The sequence below is a fragment of the Hypanus sabinus genome, chromosome X1 (assembly GCF_030144855.1).
Source record: "Hypanus sabinus isolate sHypSab1 chromosome X1, sHypSab1.hap1, whole genome shotgun sequence".
In the NCBI taxonomy this organism is placed as follows: Eukaryota; Metazoa; Chordata; class Chondrichthyes; order Myliobatiformes; family Dasyatidae; genus Hypanus; species Hypanus sabinus.
In genome coordinates, this window is record NC_082738.1 from 9,487,210 (window position 1) to 9,512,878 (window position 25,669).

Consider the following 25,669-nt stretch of genomic DNA (forward strand, 5'->3'; position numbering starts at 1 on the left):
ACATATTCTACAAGAACTAAATTTGTTAAATTGTCCTCATAGATTCAAAATTCAAATTTATTCATCGGGTGTACATCAAAACATACAGTGAAATCCCTTTATGTTAGCAACCAACATACCCAAGTGTGTGCTGGGGGCAACCTGCAAGCGACGCTACACATTCTGGTGCCAACATAGCATGTCCACAATGTTCAGCAGAGCAACACTGAACACAACAACATAGAGCAAGTGACAAAACAACAACAGCAAATTAAACCCTGTTCACCCTTCTACCCACCCACCCACCCACACACACAAACGGTCCTCCAACCCCAGGACAGGCCGCCTTCAGCCCCCAGTGGGCTTGGAGATATTGGGCTTTGACTTTCCTAGTGATTCATAGTCTTGGGCCTCTGTACATCGGTCCTAGATTTCTGGTCTTCAGATCAACCCTTGGCCTCGATCCTCGGCATTCACCCCAGGAATCGCTGATCACTGAAGACTTGGTGTTGAAATCTGGACTTAGCAATGATAGGGCCCTTCACACTAGGGCTCAAGCTCTGGTCTCACTAATTCATGCACCAGTGGCTCATCAGACCTCATCTCTCCTGATTCCAGGACCTACCCGCAATTCTCTGACCCTAGGCAGGCCAACAGCTTTCGTCCATGCAGGTCTGCAGCCTAACGTCTGACCATGATCTCCCACATCCGTGTCACTTACTTTTGAATGTGGTGCAGAGGTATAGACCGGCCTGAACACTAATTCTCCCACATCCCTGTCCCTAAACTCTAACCTGACCCTGACTTCCCTCTCTCCCCAAAACCATTGCTACGAACCTATAAAAACAACTTAATCTGAGGCACGACCATTCTAGGTGGATGTATCTGTACTGGGGAAAGTTGTAGAAAGAACTGGCTATAATCTTTCAAACATCTGTACATGTTTGAAAGTAAATTGCCACTAAATTGGAGAACTGCAAATGTTACACACCTGTTTTAAAAAAAAATGAAGCATAAATCTGCCAATGTAACCTTAGTGTTAGGGAACTCTTGTAACAATAATTAGGAACAGAATTAGCTGTCATTTAAGCAGGGGTGGATTTGATCAGGGAAAGTCAGCATGGATCGGTTAGCGGAAAGTTGTCGAATTGTAGAAATGCATTTGCTACCGAAGGGCACCACGATAGTGTAGCACTTAGCATGATGCTATTACAGCTTGGTGCGTCAGTGTTCGGAGTTCAGTTCTGGTGTCCTCTATAAGAAAGTTTGTATATTCTTTCCCTGGGAGCATGGGATTCCTCTGGTTGCTCTAGTTTCCTCCCACAGTCTAAAGACGTACTGGTTAATAGGTTAATTGTTCTTTGTAAATTTTCCTGTGATTAGGCCAGAGTTAAATAGATGGGTTGCTGGACGTTGTGGTTCTGTGTGCGGAAGGGCATGTTCCATGCTGTATCTCTAAATTAAATAACAATAATGTAATTAACTTGATACAGTTTTTGAGTGAATGAGAGGTTTACAAGGGAAATGTATTTTACGTGACATGATGAAGTGCTGAACAAGTCAATTGCCAAGTTTGAAGCCTGAGGAATATGACAAAGCGGATGCACAGGTAGAAAATTCACCAAGTGGTAGGAAACAGAATGGTGAACAGCAGGTAACACAAAACCGGGCTGCAGAGTGAATTGTGAGGAGGATGATGGTAGACTTTAAAAGGAAATAGAGCCTGGTGGAATTGACAAAAACATGATGCAAACAAAAAGTGACAAGTCTGATACTTTGGTAAGAAGGACAAAGAATGGAAATGTAAATTGATAAGTAAATTAGTTTATTACTGTCACATGTACTGAAGATGCGGAGGAAACACTTGTCTTGCATTCTGTTCATACAGATCAATTCATTACAACAATGCCCTGAGGTAGTACAAAGGAAAATAATAACCTGGCCAAATAAAATGTTACAGTACATAGAAAATGAAGTGCAGATAGACAGTTAGGTGCAATGTCACAAAGAGCTGTTGATAGATGGGTCCAGCTGATGGGGGTGACAGGCAGGTGAGGGAGGGCAGAGACAAGGAGCTGGGGGGGGGGGGTGATTTATGTAGGCAGCAAAGAGCTGAAGAAGATGCAACCTGATGGGAGAGGGCAGTGGACCATGAAATAAAGGGAAGGAGGTGAGGAAGGAGAATTTGTGGGTAATGGGCAGATTGGGAGAGGGGAATCAGAATCAAGTTTATTATAGAACATAGAATAGTACAGCACGTTACAGGCCCTTCGGCCCACAATGTTGTGCCAACCCTCAAACCCCGCCTCCCATATAACCCCCACCTTAAATTCCTCCTTAAATTATCACCGGCATGTGTCATGAAATTTGTAACTTAGCAACAGCAGTTCAATGCAATACATAATATAGAAGAAAAATAAACATAAATAAATAGAGGCCTATGGGTAACCCTAGTTAATTTAACATTGTGGGCCGAAGGGCCTGTATTGTGCTATAGGTTTTCTATGTTCTATGCTTCTATGTTCTAAATCAATAAATTAGAGTACTGTGTATGTATATTGGAGATTAAAAATCGTGCAGAAACAGAAATAATTTATATTGAAAAAGTGAGGTAGTGTTCACGGGTTCAATGTCCGTTTAGGAATCAGATGGCAGAGAGGAAGAAGAGATTGGGTGATCATGGCCGACGGGATAAGGAAAAACATGGGGGCAGAAGGGAGTGATTACTGGAGGTTAGAGAAATCGATGTTCATGTTGTCAGATTGGAGACTGCCAAGGCAGAATATGAGGTCCTGTTCCTCTGCATCGAGCCTTGACCTGGCAGAGGAGGTGGTGGCTGTGGACAGAGACGTATTGGTCTGGAAATGAGAAATGGAATTAAAATGGGAGATTCTGTCTGTTACAGTGAATAAAACAAGTGTGCTCAATGAAGTGATTCCCCCATACTGATGTAGAGGAAGCTATAACGTGAATACTGGATTCACATGTGACATAAGCCAAATTTAATTTTTGCAATAATAGGTTAACGTATCAAATACATTAATATAGGCAGTAGTAAAGGCAATCAAAGCATTCATAAGAGAAGTAGGCAAATGCTAGAAAGGAAAAGAAATAGAGAGAAGGCAGGGTGTGGGACTAACTGGCTGGCTCTTACACAGAGACAACACAGACTGGGTGGACCCACTGACCTTCTTCCAAATTGTATGAAGCTCTTACAGTTTAACAAAAGTTTAAACAAAAATTGAAAATGCAGGAGTTCTGGCAGGGCTTGTGGAGGAAGAAAAATTGTTAACTTTTCAGGTCAATACCTTTCATTACAATGGCAAAGTGGAAAATAAGTGTGTCTTAAGTTGTAGAATACATGAGTCTTTCCAGCCAGGGGATGTTGAGTGTCAGATTGTTGTTGTGACGCCACTCAATTAGCTGATTTATTTCACTCCTGTGTGCCTCCACATTGCCATCTGAGATTTTGGCCAACAACAGTGGTGTCATCAGTGAATTTATAGATGGTGTTTGAACTGTGCCTAGTCATACAGTCATGAGTGTAGAGAGATAAGAGCAGTGAGCTAAGCATGCATCCTTGAGGTGTCTATACATTGTCAGTGAGGAGAGTAGGACAATGAGAGTATATTGAAGAATCACAAAAGAACAGGATCATTAATGGGCTTTTAGAGTACAGTTATCATTGCCTGGTAGAATTACACAAAAAAGTTAAAATTTATTTCATTTAATTGTAACCAAGGCCTGAATAAAGCAAAGATGAAAACATGAGGCATTGGGTCTGGTCTCCCTTTCAGAGGAAGGATATACTTGTGGAAGTGTCAGGTTTATTATCACAGACATATTTATGTGTGAAGTGTGTTGCTTTGTGGCAGCAGTACAGTATGATACATTAAAAATTACCACAAGTTACAATAAGAAGATTTTTTAAATTAGTTTTTTAATGCATTTTCTACATTGCTACAGATAGAAAAAAAACCCCAAATCAAAATGGAGAACATTAATACAGTGCAAAAATAAACATATTGTGTAATATAATACAAAAAAGATAATTGAGAAAGCACCCAAAATTCCAGACCAACCACAACACAATATAGAGAATATAAATCAGGACATTCAAACCCCCAAAACTGTAAATACACTTAAAAACAGAAGATAGTAATGCCTACTACCAAAAAAAAGAGCTGAAAGCAAGGGACCGAAAAAAAAACCTTAATTAAGACTAAGGTTATGAAAGTACTCAATAAAAGGTCCCCAGACCTTATGGAACTTTATATCCGAATTAAGAACTGAATAATGAATTTTTTCAAGGTCTAAGCAGGACATAATATCATTGAGCATGCGTGGGCGGGGCAACATCTCTCCATCTAAGGAGGATTAAACGTCTAGCCAGGAGAGAAGCAAAAGGTAATATTCGACACTTAGTCGAACTCAAACGTAAATCTGTCTCACCCAAAAAACCAAACAAAGCAATTAAAGGGTTAGGTTCTAAGTGGTGATTCAGAATATAAGATAAAGTTATGAAGACATCTTTCCAAAATTTCTCCAAGCTAGGACAGAACCAGTACATATGAATGAGAGAGGCCTCGCCCCTTTTGCATTTATCACAAAGAGGACTAATATTAGGGTAAAATCGAGATAATTTAGATTTAGACATATGGGCTCTATGAACAATCTTAAACTGTAAAAAGCAATGGCGAGCATAAAGAGAGGTTGAATTAACCGATTTGAGAATCGAGTCCCAAGTCTCATCAGATAAAGAGATATTTAAATCATGCTCCCAAGCCATTCTAATTTTATCCACAGGGGCACACAGTAAGAATGCTAATTTATCTCGAATAAATGATATTAAACCTTTACCCAGTGGACTAATAGAAAGAAATAAATCCATAACATTTTTCTCAGGCATTTCAGGGAAGTTAGGAATTAAAGGATTAATAAAGTGTCTAATTTGGAGATATCTAAAAAAAAATGAGCATTAGGCAGATTGAACTTAGCAGAGAGCTGTTGAAAAGATGTGAAGCAATTATCAATAAAAAGATCTTCAAAATGTCTAATGCCCTTCCTATACCAATCATGGAATGTTGAATCATACATAGTAGGTAAAAAAAAAAGGTGATTATGTAAGATAGGACTAGAAAAGGAAAAACCATAGAAACCATAAAATTTCCTATACTGAGCCCATATTTGCAAAGTGACAATAAGAAGATATAAAAAATAAATAGAGAGTCAGCTGGAGACGCTCATGGAGTGAGAACTGTTTTGGATTCGCTCCATGACCTTTACTTTTTTTAACCTTTGATCACCCTTATTCAGCTTATTTTTACCTATACCGTAAGTTTCTTTGTTATTTTTTTTGTTTGGATTTACTGCCAAGAGTTTGTTGTGAACTTTTGAAGATATGCAAACAGAAATGTCTCTCAGGTCTAAGGGACGGGATCCCGGATGCAATCCGAACGGTAATGGAAAGAAGCAGGCTCCGCCACAACAAACTCAATTAACTTTTGATTTGTTTATGGAGGTTTTGGATAAAAAATTTGCTGAACTACAACAATTTTTTAAAGAAGATATAAAGGCTTTTCAAGAGTACATGGTTAAGACGGATTTAGTAATTAAACAGCAACAAGCTCTTATTGCGTCTCTGCAAGAAGATGCTCGGAAGCGAGATTTGACTATTGAAAAACTGCAACAGGATTTAATTTCGACCATTAAGCTGATGGAAGCCCTTAAAGCCAAGACTGACGATTTTGAGAATCGGTCCAGAAGACAGAACTTAGGTATACTTGGTCTTCCAGACGGCATAGAAAAAGATGACCCTTCGAAATATTTTGCTCAACTTTTAAAAGAGGCGTTTCCGACGATTTTCCCGAATAACCCTCCTTTATTGGATCGGGCACATAGAATTCGGCGTCGATCACCGAGTGCTACAGACAAACCTTCGGTGGTAATTGTCCGGTTCCATTATGTACATGACAAAGAACAACTTATAAGAGCAGCTCGTCGAGCAGGAATGATTAAATTCAAAGAATTTTGCTTCCGCCTGGTAGAAGACTTTAGTCCTGACCTTTTAAAAAGAAGGCTTCTTTTTAAACCGGTGATGGCTGAATGTTATGAGAAAAATCTGAAACCTGCGCTTCTATACCCTGCGAAGCTTCGAATTTCTCCGTCGAATGCTCCACGACAAGTTTTCACTTCAACTTAAGAAGCGAGAAAATATCTGGAGGAGAACTTCCCTACTGCTACAGACACCAGTCTCTAATAAATGAACGATTCTGATCATGTAAGATGGTTCTCGATCTCTTAAACCAGAATTAAAATCTGGTTATTGGTGTAGGTTCATCCTATACTTTATACTTAAGTTAAAGTGTGCTTTCGTCATATTAATTATTTTGCCTTATATACTTTAATCATTTAACTACATACTTGTCCATTAACTTTGTTCCTTCGAAGGTATATTTTTAATTCTTTGAAGGTGAATTTTTCTTTGATTAAGATGGTGGTTTTTTGAAAAAGATTTTTGGTTTTGCTTAAGATGGCGTTATGTTTTTATTTTTTTCGCCTTTTTCCTACAATCCATCGCTTATCATAGCTTAAATATTTTTTGTTTTGTCTGGGCTAGAGCACGATTTATAATTTTTTTTAGTGATTATATTTTTATTCTTTTTATAACTAACTATACTTAGAAATATGGTTTTTATTATAGCGATTTTAATTTTTAAAGTTGGGGTGATTCTTTTATATATATCCTTTATATATGGAGTGTTCTTCAGCTGACATGGGGGTAGGATTAGTCTTATTTTTTCCCTTTTTAAGTCATATTTTGGCTTTTTCTCTTTTTCTTGGGGGGTGGGGGGATGGTCTGTTTTCTAATTCTATTTTTTTTGTACCAGTTTGTGTTAGATTTTTTATTTGGGCTGTTTTTGAACTTCAAATATGTCTGTGTTGTCGTCACTTCCGGGTCTTCTCTTTACTTTTGTTCCTCTTCTGGGTGCATGAGTTTATAGGTTGGTTAACCCTTTCTATACCAAAGGGTTGATTTTAGAATTATGGCTCAGACCATTAATTTTGTGTCTTGGAATACTAATGGTTTAAATCATCCAATTAAACGAAAGGAGATTTTCAAAGTATTCCAAAGACTTAATGCTCATATCATTTTTGTACAAGAAACTCATGTGAGGAAGGAGGACAAATTTCGTTTTTTTTAGATTTTGGCGGGGTCAACAGTATCACGCAAATTCGAATGCTAAAGTAAAAGGAGTTCAATTTTTATTGACTCCTCTATTTCATTTGTTCAACATGATATTTTTTCGGATCCGAATGGCAGATTTTTGTTAATTATGGGTTTACTTTGTAATAAAAAGGTTGCTTTGGTTAATGTTTACGCTCCAAATGTGGATTGTCCTGACTTTTTTAAGTCTTTATTTACCTCTTTACCCAATCTAAACGAATATAAGTTAATAATGGGTGGTGACTTTAATTGTTGTTTAAATCCTCTGATGGATAAATCTTTATCTATTCAGACTTTACCTAATAAGTCGGCCACTTGTATTAACTCTTTTTTGACTGACAATGGAGTTTTTGATATTTTAGATTCCGGCATCCTAATGACAAAGAGTTTTCTTTTTTCTCACATGTTTATCACTCTTATTCGAGAATTGATTATTTTTTTTTGTAGACTCTTGTTTTATTCCATTGGTAATTGGTTGTAACTATGATATTATAGTTATCTCTGATCATGCTCCATTATTACTTTCTATGAAATTTACGGATACAGCTTCTAATGCTAGACAATGGCGATTTGACTCTACCTTATTGCAAGACTCTGACTTTATAAAATTTATGGAGGAGCAGATCAACTTCTTCTTTTCAACTAATTCTACAGATGATATTTCCTGCGGAACACTTTGGGACGCTTTTAAAGTGTATATACGTGGACAGATTATTTCTTATTCTGTTGGTTTGAGGAAATGTACTAAGATGGAAACTCTCTTATTGGTTGATAAAATTAAAGAGATTGATAAGAAATATTTGATTGCTCCTAGTAAGGAGCTTTACAAACAAAGGGTTGAACTTCAAATGGAACATAGTTTATTACTTACATCCTCGATTGAAAATCAATTAATGAAATCTAAATCTGATTTTTACATACATAGTGATAAATCTGGTAAACTGTTAGCTAGTCAATTGAAGAATGCTTTGGTTAAACGTCAAATCACTAAGATTGGTCAGCAGAATGGGAATCTGACAGTTAATCATGATGAGATAAATAAGGCATTTCAAGACTTCTATACCTCCCTGTATCAATCTGAATTTCCTCAAGATCATAATGCCATGTCTGATTTTCTTGGGAAATTAAATTTTCCAAGATTATCATCTGATGATCTTTTGATATTGGATACTCCTATTATGGATGTAGAAATTAAGGGGGCTATTTCCTCCATGAATTCTGGGAAAGCACCAGGTCCAAATGGTTATACAGTTGAATTTTTAAAATTTTTTCCGCTACTCTTTCCCCTTGGTTAGGTAAGGTTTTTGAGGAAGCCATTAGATTGGGGAATTTGCCACAATCTTTTTATAGAGCTTCCATTTCTTTAATATTGAAGAAAGATAAAGACCCTACTAACTGTGCTTCTTATAGACCTTTATCTTTATTGAATGTAGACTCCAAGATTTTTTCCAAGTTACTGGCATCTAGATTGGAGGAGGTATTACCCAAAATTATTTCAGATGATCAAACTGGTTTTATTAAAAATCGTTATTCTTTTTTTAACATTAGGAGATTGTTGTATATTGTTTATACTCCCTCACATGACACTTCAGAAAGCGTGATTTCATTAGATGCGGAGAAAGCACTTGATAGAGTTGAATGGCCTTACTTAATGTGTTGGAGAAGTTTAATTTTAGTCCGATATTTATATCATGGATTAAATTGATTTATCATACTCCAGTAGCCTCAGTGTTTACTAATAATCAAAGATCTCCCTTTTTTCGCTTATTTCGGGGCACTAGACAAGGATGTCCTCTTAGTCCATTACTATTTAACATTGCCTTAGAACCTTTGGCAATTGCCATCAGACAATCACAGGATATTTTGGGTATTAATCGTGGGACAGATATTCATAAGTTATCTTTGTATGCAGATGATTTATTACTATTCATTTCTAACCCAGAGAAATCCATTCCAGCAGTTTTATCATTATTGGCTCAATTTAGTGAGTTTTCTGGGTATAAGTTAAATCTTAATAAAAGTGAATTGTTTCCTTTGAATAAACGGGTCCCAATTTATGGAAATTTACCTTTTAAATTAATTAATGACTCTTTTACTTATTTAGGGATCAAAATCACAAAAAACCATAAAGATTTATTTAGATTTAATTTTTTACCCTTAATTGATCAGATTAAAGATTTGTTTACTAAGTGGTCACCTTTATCTTTATCCCTAATAGGTAGGATTAATGCTATTAAGATGGTTATTTTACCTAAGTTTTTATATATTTTTCAAGCGATACCAATTTTTATCCCGAAATCTTTTTTTTACTAATGTTGACTCTAAAATTTCTTCATATATATGGCAGAATAAAAATCCCAGGTTAGTTAAAACATATTTACAGAAGACAAAAAAGGAAGGCGGGTTAGCATTACCTAATTTCAGATTTTACTATTGGGCAGTTAATATTAGATATTTGTTATGCTGGTTGAAAGATGGGGGTGGATCTTTTGGCCCTTGTTGGGTGAGTTTAGAAACTAAATCGGTATCAGCTTATGCTCTGGGTTCTATTTTAGGGACTTCTCTCCCTTTTGCTCTTTCTAAATTGTCGAAACGAATTGACAACCCGATAGTTAAACATACTTTGCGTATATGGTTTCAATTTCGGAGATTTTTTGGGTTGACTCAATTCGTTTTAAATAGTCCTATTGTATCTAATTGTTTTTTTTCACCCTTCCATTATAGATCAAGCTTATTCGGCTTGGAAAACTAAGGGATTACTAAGATTTTCTGATTTATTTTTAGATAATTGTTTCATGTCTTTTGAGCAATTATCCAACAAATATAACTTGCCTAGATTTCATTTTTTTAGATATTTACAGATTAGACATTTTTTAAGTTCTGTACTCTCTACGTTTCCAAATTTTGTGCCTTCAGATATTTTGGAGAGTTTATTTGAATTAGACCCTTTTCAAAAAGAGCTTATTTCAAAACTTTATAATATAATTATGAAGATACGTTCAGAGCCTCTTTATAAGACTAAAAAGGATTGGGAAAGAGAGCTTAGTCTTAGTATTTCTAGTGAGAATTGGGATAGAATTCTTCAATTAGTTAATACATCATCGTTATGTGCCAAACATTCACTAATACAATTTAAGGTCGTACATAGGGCCCATATGTCCAAGGATAAATTAGCTCATTTTTACTCTCATATTAGTCCTATTTGTGATAGATGTCATTCTGAAATTGCGTCTTTAACTCATATGTTTTGGTCTTGTTCATTTTTGGAGAAATATTGGAAAGATATTTTTGATATTATTTCTGCGGTTTTGAATATCGATTTACAACCTCATCCTATTACCGCAATTTTTGGTTTACCAATCTTAGACTCACTGCATTTATCTTCTTCTGCACGTCGAATGATTGTATTTCTAACTCTGATGGCTAGAAGATCTATATTGTTGAATTGGAAAGAAATTAATCCTCCAACTGTATTTAATTGGTTCTCTCAAACTATGTTATGTTTAAATTTAGAAAAAATTAGAAGTGGTACTTTTGAGACTTCTATTAAATTTGAAAAGTTATGGAGACCATTTATTCAATATTTTCATATGATGTAATATGACCCTCTGCCAAGTTCATTTGATTTCCCAGCTTTTAGCTTATGGATTTTGAGAGGACCGGGAGTGACGGCATTGATGAATACTTATTTTTGTGAGATATTATAAACAGTCCCCCCCTTTTTTTTCTCTTTTTTGCTTCTTTTTTCTTCTATATTAGTTATTAGTTATTAGATTAGATTAGCTAGTTTGGCATTATATTTTTTTTGTCTTTTTTTCTTTCTTCTTTCTGTTTTCTTTATATCATATATTATGAAATATTTAGACTTACTATGTTCATACATATATTTTATGGCTTATGTTTTGGTAAACTCATTTATATTGTAACTATTATGTATGTTTTTTTTTCATATGTAATGGAATTTATATGTTGGTAATTTCTTTATCAATATATCATTTGTATTCTGTCCATATTACTAATATTAATAAAAAGATTTAGAAAGAAAGAAAAATAAATAAGCGCAAAAAAGAGCAAAATAGCAAGGTAGTGTTCATAGTTTAAAGGACCACTCAGAAATTTGATGGCAAACATTAACTGTGAGTCTTCAGGTTCCTGTACCTCTTAATTGATGGTAGTAATGAGAAGAGGGTATGTCCCAGATGGTGACCGTCCTTCATGATAAATGCTGCCTTCTTAAGGTGTTGCCTTTTGACAATGTCCTCGATGGTGGGGAAGCTAATGCCCATGATGGTGCTGACTGAGTTTACAACTCTCTGCAGCTTTTTACGGTCGTGTGCATTGGCTCCTCCGTACCAGGTGGTGATGCAACCAGTCTCAATGCTCTCCACGGTACATCTGTAGAAATTTGCAAGAGTCTTTGGTGATAAACCAATTCTCCTCAAACTCCTAATGAAATATGAAGGGAGTTCAGAAAAGGTTTTCTACAACTGGGAAGATAGATTTGTCGTATGAAGAGAGACTAAGCAGACTGGGGCTACACTCTTAAATTCAAAAGAATTTGGGATACCAATGAAATATTCTTGAATTGTGCAGTGCTTGCCAGGGTTGACATTACGATGATGCTTCCCCTGGCTGGGAAGATAAGAACGAGAATTCACTGTTCAAAATAAGGAAATGAGCATGTGATGGTATTGGGTTTGCTGACAGTGATGTCCTAAACTCTAAGTGAAGACCTTATGCCCTATTGGATATAAATAGCCATGGGCACTCTCACTAAAGGGAGCTTTTATTGTAACTACTCAACCTTCAAAGAATAGTTCACTTCCTTGTTTATTCTCCAAGGCAGGTTCAGCTGCCAGTACCCACTATTTGAGCAGCGGGTTTCCCCTCCATACTGAACAGGAGATACTTCCAGCTAACAAAGTAATTTAAATGCATTTAATTTATTTTCAGTGATACATGTTTAAATCCCAAGAAAATTCTTAAAACACATTTAAAACTCACAGAGGCTTTCTAACTTATAAAAGATTTCCAAATTACAAACCCATTACTAAAATACAAAAGGATTTCCAAAACATAAGTGCAATTCCTATAAGCTAAAAAGACATACCCACGAGCCGCAGATGAACCAATCATCTGTCTCAGAAATTGAAGGCAGATGGATTCTAGTTCACTCTGTGTTAAGAACATAAGACCATTTGATATAGGAACAGAAGTAGGCCACTCAGCCCATCGAATCTGCTCCACCACTCAATCATGGGCTGATCAAATTCTTTCAGTCATCCCCACTCTCCTGCCTTCTCCCCATACCCTTTGATGCCCTGGCAAATCAAGAACCTATCAATCTCTGCCTTAAATACACCCAATGACTTGGCCGCCACAGCCACTCGTGGCAACAAATTCCATAGATTTACCACCCTCAGAACAAAGTAATTTCTCCACATCTCCATTCTAAATGGACGTCCTTTAATCCTGAAGTCATGCCCTTTTGTCCTGGACTCCCCTACCATGGGAAATAATTTTGCAATATCAAATCTGTTCAGACCTTTTAACATTCAGAATGTTTCTATGAGATCCCCCTTCATTCCCCTGAATTCCAGGGAATACAGCCCAAGAGCTGCCAGACGTTCCTCATATGGTAACCCTTTCACTCCTGGAATCATTCTCGTGAATCTTCTCTGAACACTCAGTCAGCATGTCCTTTCTAAAATAAGGAGCCCAAAACTGCACACAATACTCCAAGTGTGGTCTCTCGAGTGCCTTATAGAGCCTCAACATCACATCCCTGCTCTTGTATTCTATACCTCTAGAAATGAATGCCAACATTGCATTTGCCTTTTACGCCACCGACTCAACCTGGAGGTTAACCTTTAGGATCTCCTGCACAAGGACTCCCAAGTCCCTTTGCATCTCTGTATTTTGAATTTTCTCCTCATCTAAATAATTGTCTGCCCATTTATTTCTTCCACCAAAGTGCATAACCATACACTTTCCAACATGGTATTTCATTTGCCACTTCTTTGCCCATTCCCCTAAACTGTCTAAGTCTCTCTGCAGGCTCTCTGTTTCCTCAACACTACCTGCTCTTCCACCTATCTTCGTATAATCGGCAAATTTAGCCACAAATCCATTAATCCCATCATCCATTTCATTGACATACATCGTAAAAAGCAGCTGTCCCAACACCGACCCCTGTGGAACTCCACTGGTAATCGGCAGCCAGCCAGAATAGGATCTCTTTATTCCCATTCTCTGTTTTCTGCTGATCAGCCAATGCTCCACCCATGCTAGTAACTTCCCTGTAATTCCATGGGATCTTATCTTGCTAAGCAGCCTCATGTGTGGCACCTTGTCAACGGCCTTCTGAAAACCCAAGTACACCACATCTACTGCATCTCCTTTGTCTACCTTGCTTGTGATTTCCTCAAAATATTACAGTAGGTTAGTCAGGCAGGATTTTCCTTTCAGGAGGCCATGCTGGCTTTGGCCTGTCTTGTCATGTGCCTCTAGGTGCTCTGTAATATCATCCCTAACAATCGATACCAACGACTTCCCAACCATTGATGTCAGGTTAACAGGTCTATAGTTTCCTTTCTGCTGCCTCCCACCCTTCTTAAATAGCAGAGTAACATTTGCAATTTTCTAGTCATCCAGTACAATGCCAGAATCTATCAATTCTTGAAAGATCATCGTTAATGCCTCTGCAATCTCTCCAGCTACTTCCTTCAGAACCCAAGGGTGTATTCCAACAGGTCCAGGAGATTTATCCACCCTCAGTCCATTTAGCTTCCTGAGCACATTCTGAGTCATAATTTTCACTGCACATACTTCACTTCCCTAACATTTTTGAATGTCCGGTGTACTACTGATACCTTCCACTGTGAAGACTGATGCAAAATACACATTCAGTTCCTCTGCCATCTCTGTATCTCTCAATACAATATCTCCAGCGTCATTTTTTATTGGTTGTATATTTACCCTCAACTCTCTTTTACCCTTTATATACGTTAAAATGCTTTTAGTATCTTAGTGTTTCTGTCATTCTTCTTGATATTCCAGGACCATTCCTAAAGTGCCTGAACTGCTCTCTATATTTATACTGTTTCTTTGCCACTTGGGTGACTTCACACACGTGATTTTTTTTCAGACACCTTTTAACAAAAGTGGTCCAGAAGCTTCTGGAGACAGAGTTCCTATGTACCCACAATTAATGATGTGAATGCTGACTCTTTGAGTACACAATCTTCCATCTTTTAACAGAGCAGCTATTTGATGTGCTAAGTGATAGTATCAGTCTCGTCTGAAAGCTTCCTTTGAATAAAGTAATTTAGCCAGTGTTGTCTAGTTTGAAATAAGCCTAATTAACATAACCCTGTTGTTCTGCACTGTACCTCTTCAGCACTTAGACCAGGCACTGAGGAGCCAGCAAGTCTGTTATATAAACAATGTTTGTTAGTAAAGATTTTTTTTTAACTTCAAACTGATTACTGCTTGCCATTTACATTAAGAACTGAAGTCTGGCACAGATCTGCACATTGACAGCAGGAAGTGAAAGAAAGAATAGTAGTTGGAAGTTTAACGTACTCAAAAACATCACTTTGATCTTTAGAAGCGTAGCTTCTGTTTTTAGAAAGCTGAGCTTGGCAAAAAGTGAAAAACCCTGGCCCATAGACAGTGAATATCCATCACAGCCATTTGGGTTAGAGATGAGAACAAATTCTTCACCCAGAGTTTGGTAAATATTTCAGCTCTCTTTCCAAAAGGTCTGTGGAATCCTAACCATATAGTGCATTCAGAGAAGTGTTTGATAGTTCTTCAATTTTTAAAGCAACTTAAGAGACATAAGACTAGTAAGTATCGATACTGTATAAAATCAGCTTTACTTTTATTGAATGGTGGACAGAACATGTGGGACTGAATAGCCTAATATTGCTTCTGTATGTTATGTTCTCATGTAACATACTTGTAAACATTCCTTGAATTCTTTTTGTTCTGTCTCAATATACATTGTATAATATGGATTAGAAACTCAGACAATGCTCCAAGTAAGGTGTAGGTAACAAGCAATTGGAGATATGCGGATGAGTCCAAGGCCAGCAAGCAATCTTTTCTAACATTCAGTCGGTCACACAACAGCAGCAATGCTGTTGAGCCTCTGATGGCAATGGAATGAAATGCTTGTATTCCTGCAGGGTGAATCCACCTCTGCCTACCATCAGGCAACATTTGGTAGGTTGTTGAAGATTCTTTGAAGTTTTCTATGAAGCTTTGAGATTTTCTAGGACTTGAGTGTCATGGCCACCAGAGTATTTAGGCTGTTGTGAGGGTGAACAGCAATTAAGCATGAGTGTCAGAGAGGAAGTACTGTGACACCTGTGAGGGACCTTTTCGCCCCAGGAGAATGCAAATGTCTATCAGTCAGTGAGTTGGGGGGAATGGCAAAAGAGAAGAGTGCTGATGGAGCAGGGGATTTGAGGGTGGAAAGTAAAGGCATAGTGGTTTAATGGCAGGGAAGGGGTGGATACTTTGAAAGGCAGCTGGAGAGAAGGGATTGCAATGGTCGAAGGGGAGACTAAGGAAAGAGATCATGTGCATGTGTCTCCATCCACATCTATATGCTATGTTTGCGCAGTGTAGCTTAGGCAACATTTGCTGGGAGATCTCTTGCCTTTGGACTGAGATAATTGTTCAGCTAAAACCATGTGCAACAAAATCACAGGAATAATTTTCAATTCCCAGAACTGAAGTGGAAGCAAGTATCCCTAAGGGATTGCTTAAGAAAGAAAGTCCCACTTTTCCCCGAAAAATTTCTATTGCCCGAGAGTTTAATACCCTGCTTCCTCCACTTTCTTTTCAGCTGTCTTCAGCTCTTTGCTCTATTTCTGTTCTTGCTGGAATGTGGCACCAGTTGTTATCCAGAAATTACTGCCTCTGATGCCTTTCTCTGTAATCTCTTGCCTCACTCCCTGTAATCTTCCCGCATTTTATTCCCAATTTATTCCTACATCGTTGATTCCAATATGGATCATAACCTATGGCTGCTTTAGGCTCTCAGTGCAACCCCACACCCCCACCTCTCCCTTGAAGGGGGGAGAAAATTATCACATACTGGGAATCAATTCATCTTTCACTGAACTTGTTGCTAAAATTTGCCAGATTGTTTCTAATTCTGTACAATATGTGTTTGAATGTTCATGCTAAAACCTTTGAAATAAACAAGTAGCATGGATCTATTTGCCTGCTGGAAATTCTAGCTAATGAGATTGCTCACAGTGGGAGTAACATCCCTGTAGGAGACTTCCCCTCCCTGATGTTCAAGGTACTCCCTTTGATTTGAGCATTCGCTGCTGCTACTGAATGGTTAAAGGGACTTTGTTTTCCAATTTGGCTTTCAACTACTTCATGCCTTATTGTTAAACGTGCATAAAAAATTATATCATTGTTGCTGTATATAAGAAAACAGGTAAGTACGTTAAGAAAGATTATGCTGTCCTGGGAGGTTTAATGTCAAATGTTGTCTGTGTTTTGAAGAACAGAATGCAATTAATTCAATCAGCACAAAAGATGTTCATTGAATTATAGAACAATGCCCAGATGTGAGACTTTTCTCTTCTTGTGTATTGTCTATATTTGCTACCTTTGGTACAGAGCAAAATACTGTTGCGCTATGGGCATTGTATTTTCAATACAAGGACTTGTTAAAATGACAAGATGGCGAGACTTTTTTTTAGGAAAGATAAGATTGTCTTTTGATTCTGTCTCCTGAGATGAAGCACTCTGCCTTTGCAGATTTCTGATGAATTATTTTTAAGTAGTTAGCGGTGACATTTAATTTTCTAGAATTTTATTAAAGGGGCAGTCAGTCTTGTTGAATTAACAATATATTAATGCATTGGCAGTGAATTGTAATTGTACATTGTCTTCTAATACGAGGATATTACATGCTCATTCCCATTATGCTATTGCAGTTCAGACTTTTAATGTCTTAAAGCATATCAATAGTTCATAGCCTCTGTTAAAATTTATGTATAATTTAGATGCTGTTGGCTAGCTTTGCACTGCTATATAGCACAGGCAATTGGCCATTGAGAATGTTACTAACTCTGTGTATTATAAAATTAAAATACATGAATCTGCAATAGGATTAGCACCTAGAGATTCTCACGCACAGCAGAACACACAGGTGAATTTTCTTTTAATACAGTCTCATGTTGTACATGTGTAGGACACATGAAATAGATTCGAATCAGAATCAGGTTTTTTTCATCTCCGGCATGTGATGTGAAATTTGTTAACTTGGCAGCAGCAGTTCAATGCAATTCAATGCAATCCGGAACCTCCTTGTCACTGCTTGAAGGCCACGGGATGTGTGTAGGATTTCAATGGGTGTACAATATTCTCAGCTGGCAGTGTTTCTAACTTTCAGAAAGTTTGGTTTATGGGCAATTTTCAGAATCTTGAGAGTGTCTGTACATAGAAAGAGCAGTTCTTCTACTCCGAGGGTTCTCAACCTGGGGTTCACAGACCCCTCAGTTAATAGTAGAGGTCAGAGGAAGATGATCAGAGGCAATTTCTGTGATCTGATTTTTTTTGTGTGGTTGGGTACAGCCAGGTCCTGGACTGGAGAGTTTAAATATGCCAGATATTTGTGTTGAATAAGTAGAATAATTTAAAAAAAAACAATGGTGGGAATACTCACTGGTTGGGCAAAGTCTGTGGAGAGAGATATTGAGTTAGCATTTAATGATTTTCCATTAAAATCCATTTGAAACTACATTTCTTGCTTTTATCACCTGCACATTAACTTTTCAGCACCTTTTCTTGTTGATTCTCATATTAATCCTGGTAAGTTTGAACTTCTATAAAATAGGATTGCTACATCTTCACACTAATTCTTTATAGTTAAATCTCACTGGCTTCCTTGACCCTAAGTAGTCAATTTCAAAATGTTCATTGCTGTGCCCCCTCATATTGTAGCAATCTTTTCCTGCCTGGCATCCTCAGGAACATCAAACTTCTCTTTACTCAGTCCATCATGCAAACCAACCTCCCTGTCATTTACGCCATTGAAATTTCCCATTATCTCAGGAAATCAGCCAATACAATCAAGGGCCCCATTCACTTCTCTTCTCCCTTCTATATCCTGTTAGGCAGAAGATATAAAGGCTTCAAAACTTGTACCACCAGACTCAATGACAGATTCTGTCCCACCGCTATCAGATTTGAAAGCTAAAAGGTGAATGCTTGATTTCCCAATCTACCTTGTTGTGACCCTTGTGCTTTTCACTGTATCTCAGTAGATGTAGCAATAATAAATTAGTACTCTTCACTTCCTCAATGTTTTCATCGGTATCTGTTCATTCAAACATAATGCCTCTATTTTCCGGAATTCTCTACCTTCCTAGTTGCTACTTGTTTAAATTTACCTCGAGCAATGTCTTTCATCTTTATTTTCTGCTCTCCATTGGTCACCCTTTTATCCATGCTAATTACATCCTTTTACTGTCTTATTTATATCTTTCCAGACATGCTTAACATCTGGACATTTTATGAAATATTTCTGATGTGCCATGGATATCCATTTGTAACCCTTGCATTAGTTTTCTCTCCTTTCCTCCTTCACTCTGTAAACCTGACCTGGCCTCTGGTTAATGTGGTTTAAGTGATATTGGATTAATTGGAGATGGATTTTTTTTTTATTACTGGGACTTGAATTCAGCTAATAAAATTGGGAAATAGCTACTCTGCAAAGGCAGCCTGAAAAATCTCTTTACTTATTCACTAAAGCAACATGATGACATTATATTATCAACCATGTACAATTTGCATTTTCATTCATTCTGCTTTCAGAATGCCAAATGTCACTTCCAAAATGTTCACTACCACCGATGGTTTATTTGTAGAATGTTTTAAACCATAATGAGATAATAGTGAAAAAGGCTATAAAAGCAGAGGTGCCCACATAAGTGCACCACTCTCTAAATGGTTTTTGAATTTGCACAAAACAGAACTAAAATTTTGACAAAGAAGTAATTAATGTAAAGTTTGGAGAAACAGAAAACACTGAAGGAACTCAGCTGTCAGGTAGCAGATATTGAAGGAAACGTACAGTCAATGTTTCAGTGAGCTGGTCGATACTAATTATTACGGTCAGCTTCACTTCTGTTGCACTTCATGGAGATTGCAGGTTGAAGTATCACTTCAGTGATTTTATTTTAATAACTCAGGAAAGGAAAACCACTAGGGGGTGGGGGAGTGAAAGTTGAACCAAAACACATAACACACTATGAATTCTAGCCCAGTTTAGTCTTTGCTTTAATGCTGCATTCCAAATTAGTGCTGCGATTCTCAATAGTAAGTAGGGTGCCCCTCTTTTATTTTTTCACACATTGACACTGGTTTGTTTGTTCAACAATTTGGTCACAGGTTTTAAATTTTAAAATGGCAGCATATGTATAAAAACATTGTCTTTTTAGCAGTGGAAAATACAGATGCTGTCGAAATAATTAATATGCAAGGCATATATTTGTTTTGTGAGCCATAGAAGAATCTGAGCCATCAGCCTGAGCAGGTGTCCTTTCCGCAACCATGAAAGTGCTGCAGTCCTAATTGCATCTACAATGGGGCATGTGACAGCAGATGGATGGTGCCTAATGTGCTTTGGGGAGCCAGAGGATGACACAGAGCCTAAGTGATTTTTAAATACCACAGACTGTAGTGAAATAAAATGGTCTCATAAATAAACTGCATTTTCTTCATGGAGCTCTACAAAGAGCAAGTCTGAGTAACTGATCAAGTTTAGGGGGGTATTTGAGCCTTCTATTTCTATGCTTCTAAGTATATTCTACACTGCTCATAACAGCAATTCTGTGTTTCCTTTTGTTTCTCTTTGGGTTACCAGGATAACAATAGTGAAAGGTGAAAAATACATTAGCATCTCCGATGACAACTGAAAATACTATCCATTGACAGGATGCTATTTATAGGCAGTTGCACCCAAATAATTATGTTAATACACTCATTCTGTAGGCACATTAGCTGCTTTTATCTTCAATATGCTCATAGATCAGACTATTTGTTAGGTTCATCGCCTTTCAGGATAAACTGCAAAAACAGTTTGTGCTGATGGACATCATATATGCATAGATTATTTCATGTCCTATGTCCGTTTTGAATAAGTTATATTACCATTAATGAAAAATTATAGAAGCTCTGTTTGTTCATATATACCATAGATATCATGCATTCTCTGTGTTAAGAAACCTCCAAGCTATAATTAACCTGTTTACAATTTCCTAGGTTCCCTTTTTTTCCAGTACAAGTGGGGTAAACTGGTTATGGCTTTTGTCTGCTTTCTCGACGGGCAATGTATATTATAGTTTTTGAAATTATGTTTGGGTAGCGTTTAAGAACAAAAGAGTCTTTTGGGCTGTTTTGAAGAATTCTTTCAAGTGCTTCAATAAACTTCCATAATGTTGAGTATTGCAATGAATTAAAGATTTTGTATTCATTTAAGCTTTAAGTATTTTCTAGTTGTATAAAGATGATAGTAAATCAGAACACAAACACGAGGAAATCTGCAGATGCTGGAAATTCAAGCAACACACACAAAATGCTGGTCAACTGTACTTCTTCCTATAGATGCTGCCTGGCCTGCTGCGTTCCACCAGCATTTTGTGTATTTTGTAAATCAGAATATTTAATTGTGTGAGCTCATATTCACATTTTGTATCCACTCGTTACTGTATGCAGGACAAATTTATGAGTGTTCAATCATTTTGCAGGGAAATCAAACCAAGTGCAAGCACACTTCCCATTTCTGCTTCTGTACAGATATTACAGCACACTGTTAATTAGTGATGCAAGTGTTGGTCAGAAGGACTGCTCCATGATAGCATGCACCATCCAATTGTTCTTTCATCTGTGTAAGGTAGAGTGATTTTACTTCATTTAATTGGCCTATTTTTGTCTTTCTGCACAGGTGACTCAGAACAGGAACTTGGACCCCCACCCTCTGTTGATGAGGCTGCAAATACACTAATGACCCGATTAGGCTTTCTGTTGGGAGATAAAGCCTCAGAAGTACAAACAAACACAGAATACAGTATGGAGGAACAGGATGAAAATCAGGTATGGATTTATTGGGCAATGTGTAACTACTTCTGTTACTGTAAACTATATACTGGACTGAGTTAGCATTATTGGAATTGGGCTATTAATATCACAGAGAACATTTTTGTCATGTAAATGCATCATAATAAAACTGCTCGAAATGTATTCTACACAAAGGAAACTGCAGAATAGCTGTAATTTTGTTCATATTGAAGTAACATCAATATTAACTTTTAAATTGAAATAGGGTAAATATTGGGAAAATTATGGGTTGATATAGGAAGAGAACAATATTTTCTGATGGAGCTGGTAAGGCAAATGGTGATCAATGTATTAAAGAGTGATTCTGTGCAGCACATTATTAATGGAAACCATTGTGGATGTATCCCAAAACACTCTTCTCATTGTGAGTTCAAACCTTTGTTTTCACCCCTAGTCATGCATTTTCATTGATTCATAACATAGAAACATAGAAAACCTACAGCACCATACTGGCTCTTCGGCCCACAATGCTGTGCCAAACATGTACTTACTTTAGAAATTACCTAAGGTTAGCCATAGTCCTCTATTTTTCTAAGCTCCATGTACCTGTCCAGGAGTCTCTTAAAAGACCCTATCATATTTGCCTCCACCACCATTGCTGGCAGACCATTCCACGCACTCACCACTTTGTGTAAAAATCTTACCCCTGACATCGCCTTTTAAAATTCTTCTAGTTTTACTTTTTGTCTACATTTTTGAATTGTCTGCTAGTCTTAAGGTAAGATATTCTCCATTTCCCTGCTGGGTGAAATTTTCACATCACTCAAGATCCTTGGCACAATCCAGAGCATAATGGCCAGCTTGATTGGCACCACATCCAATGGCATAAAATTTACTGCTTCCACAACTTGTGTACCATGCCTGCAGTACAGTGTGTCACACTTTGTTGGACTTCTAGCCCATGGCATCTTGCTTAAATGGAGATAGCACATGCATAGGGAGACCATAACCTCTGTAGTGTTCACTTGCTTATAACTATTGATAGAAGATAGGACAAAGCTGGAAATAAATCTTTATTCAATAAAACCACACACCTCAAAACTCAACAGAACATTCCAATGCACAACTATTTAACTAGTTTACCCAAGGACATTCAAGGCTTTTTGGTAGGAACAATGACTAATCAGTGAAGCTCAGCCTGGGATTGGTTGTCAGCTGACCAATAGACGTTGGTTGTTTTGGCTTGCCATAATACCACCCTCTTGAAATCCTGTAGGATTTGAGCTGATGGTTGACTTGGATTAGAACAACTGGCTTATGCAGGTAATCAGTCCTTTTTGGTGGTTGCAGGCTATCACTTTCTTGTTGTGATTTTGTGTGGGACTGGTGGTTGGGCTGGTCAGGGGTAAATCGAGCTCTTCCAGGAGGAGATGAAGGTTCAACTCTGTGTTCAATAATCTGCTCAATCAACTTCTTATGACTTCAAGAGCACATGGCCACAACTGGCGATTGTGGCAACGCCAGTGAAGTCTGTCTATGATTACTTTGTAGAGCATTTTCCCCATTTGTTCAGCAACCTGAGCTGGTACCTAGAGTTATTGCACATTGCGATACCGTCTGGCTCACACTACAGCTCCAGACTTGAAAGACTTCGTCCGTTGACCATGGTCTGTGTGGCTATCTTTGTGCACTTGACTATCTGCTGTCTTGGATGGTTGATGCTGTGACAGCAATGCATCCAACACTGTGTGCAGTTTTCTTTCCCAAATGTGCTTCAGCTGGAGACTTCACCTTTGAGGCCTGGATGCAATGTAATTCAATACGTGTTGAGAGCCTCAGTGAATGCTCTTCTCCTCTTGATTTTAGAAGTGACCGTTTGAAGGGATTCACAAACCCTTCTGCTTGTCCATTGGACTGTGAAGGATATGAGCAGATGTGGATAATTCCACTGTTCTAGTAGATTTCAGCAAAGTGCTGTGAATTAAATTGAGTTCTGTTGTCAGAAACAAGTGTTTCTGTTATCCCAAAGCGGATGAAGATCTGTAGCAGCTATTAGATGGCAGTTTCTGTGGTTATTGACTTCTTAAGTAATACAACTGGCTATTTGGAATAGGTGTCAACCAGAACGAGGTAAGTATACCCATAGATTGGGCCAGTGAAGTCAATATGTACTGGACTCCAAGGTCTGGTAGCCTGAGGGTATGGTTGTGGATCAGTTCTACTTAGATTCTTTACTGCCATAGAGTACTGAGTGCACTGCTTGCATATGGATGTGATATCTTCATCTATGCCCAGCAAGTACACAATGTTTCTTGTCAGTGCCTTCATTCGATTGATACCTGGGTGATCATGGTGGAATTGTTAAAGTACCTTTGGTCAAAATGTTTGTTGAATCTCTATTCTGTCTTCAAGCATTAGACAGAAGTCAACAGTTGAGAGCGATGTATGATGTTGTTAAAAGGGTATGACATTTTCCTCAACCTTGACTGGCTATTTGTCAATGAACTATTTGGAGATAAGCAGAAGAAGAGAATCTGCAGCCATTTCTGCTCTGATCTTGTCAACTGTGACCAGAAGACCTTCAGCAGTGTCTGATACAACACAGTGGACTTTGCAATCAATTGAAATCACAGCCATGACTGCATCTTCACTTTCAGTAACCTGCTGATTTATAAGTCTGGAGAGAGCATCTGCCTGACCATGTTCTTGGTTTGATGTGTCCTTGATTTCAAAATCATAGGCTAAAAACACTTGCCCACCTTTGCAGACAGTTAGCTGTATACACCGGGATGCCTCTCTTAGACCCGAAGATGGACAGCAGTGGCTTGTGATCAGTAAGGAGAGTGAAGCATCTGCCATAAAGCATCTTGTGGAATTTTTTTCATGACAAAGATGATTACCAAGGCTTCTTTCGTGATTTGTTCATAGCTCCTTTCTGCTGTAGTCAGTGATCTGGCTGCATGCATGACAGCTTTTTAGGAAGCAGTAGGGAAGATACAGGATATGACAGCTCCCACCCTGTAGTTGGACACATCTATCATGACAATAATTGTCACTCTGGGTTGAAATGCGTTAAGAGAGAGTTGGATGGCAGCATATTCTTCACCTGATCAAAATCCTCTAGGCTTGGACCATTTCCACGTAGCACCCCTGTTGAGCAGGTCATTGAGTGGCTCTCTCAGCCTGTGCATTGCGGGGAGACATGCTGAATAATGACTAATCATGCCCAAAAATGATTGTAAAGTGCTGACACCTGGTGTTGGAGGCATCTCTAAGATAGCAGTGATGGTTTTGAGATCTGTTTTTGGGCAATGACTGCGCTCATCAATGATGGATCCCAGATACTTGATTGGAGACTTAAGGGGGCTACGTTTTTCTGCCCAAAATTTCAGTCCAAAGTATTGTAGTTTGTTCAAGATGTGGTCAAGGCATTGGCATAGTTCTGTCTGATCTGTGCCCATCACTATGATGTCATTAAGGTAAGCGGCAATACCACTGAGTATAGTGTCAATAAGCTGTTGGAAAATTGAAGGAGCCACCTTTACCCTGAAAGGCAGATGGAGGAAGAAAAACAGCCCCTTATGTGCTATAATGGTGAAAAACTCCTGTGAAATTTCCACCAATTCTACTTGGCGGTAGGCTTCAGATAAGTTCAACTTCACAAAGTAGCGACTACCGTTCAATTTTACAAAGAAATCCACTGGCACTGTTGTGTCTCCTGAGCTGCATTGAGAAGTCTGCACACAACCTCACTGTACAGTTGGCTTTCTTGTTAATGAGTATAGAAGCTGCCCAACATGAGTAGTTAACAGCTTTGATTACAGCACCTTGGTGCAGGCGCTCTAGCTCTTGGTCCACGATTGGTAAGACCGCGTATGATGCCAGTATTTGAGGACGGAAGGCTGGTTGGAGATGGAGTTCTGCTTGCAGTTTTGTGCAGCAACCTAAACCTTCTTGAAACACTACTGCATAGAGCTGTTGTATAGTCTCACATACTGATGGTCGTATAGTTAATATCTTTGTATAGGCCTCATCCAGAGGGCTGCTCCAGAGATCAAGCTTATCAATTACCAAGAACATTCAAATCTGGCTGGTCTGTTAAGTAGCACACACCGTTGACTTGGTTGCCATTCAGCTTCACTGTGCTCTGGAGTTCAGCAATCAGCTTGGAGGGTTCCACCCGAAGAACTGCAGGCACAGTGATGAGTTTGTAGGTATCCGAATGCCTGCCACATACATTTGGAGATAATGGTGATGTATAACACCATATCGAGTTGTAGCCTGCCAAACATTGATAAATACATTGACATTCCTGGGAGCGAAGTCAATTTACAAAGTGACCATTAAACTTATTGTAGATTTTGATGG

The 25,669-nt window shown here is 38.0% G+C and overlaps 1 protein-coding gene across 3 annotated transcripts in view; it reads left to right on the plus strand.

The window, feature by feature from the left end:
* Positions 1-25,669, plus strand: part of LOC132384559 (protein TANC2-like) — a 764,460-nt gene that overhangs the window by 446,147 nt on the left and 292,644 nt on the right. For all 3 annotated transcript variants that reach the window (XM_059955744.1, XM_059955745.1, XM_059955743.1), the window contains one exon: positions 21,189-21,337. In XM_059955744.1, the coding sequence (XP_059811727.1) occupies positions 21,189-21,337 (149 nt within the window). The remainder of the gene's footprint in view (positions 1-21,188; positions 21,338-25,669) is intronic.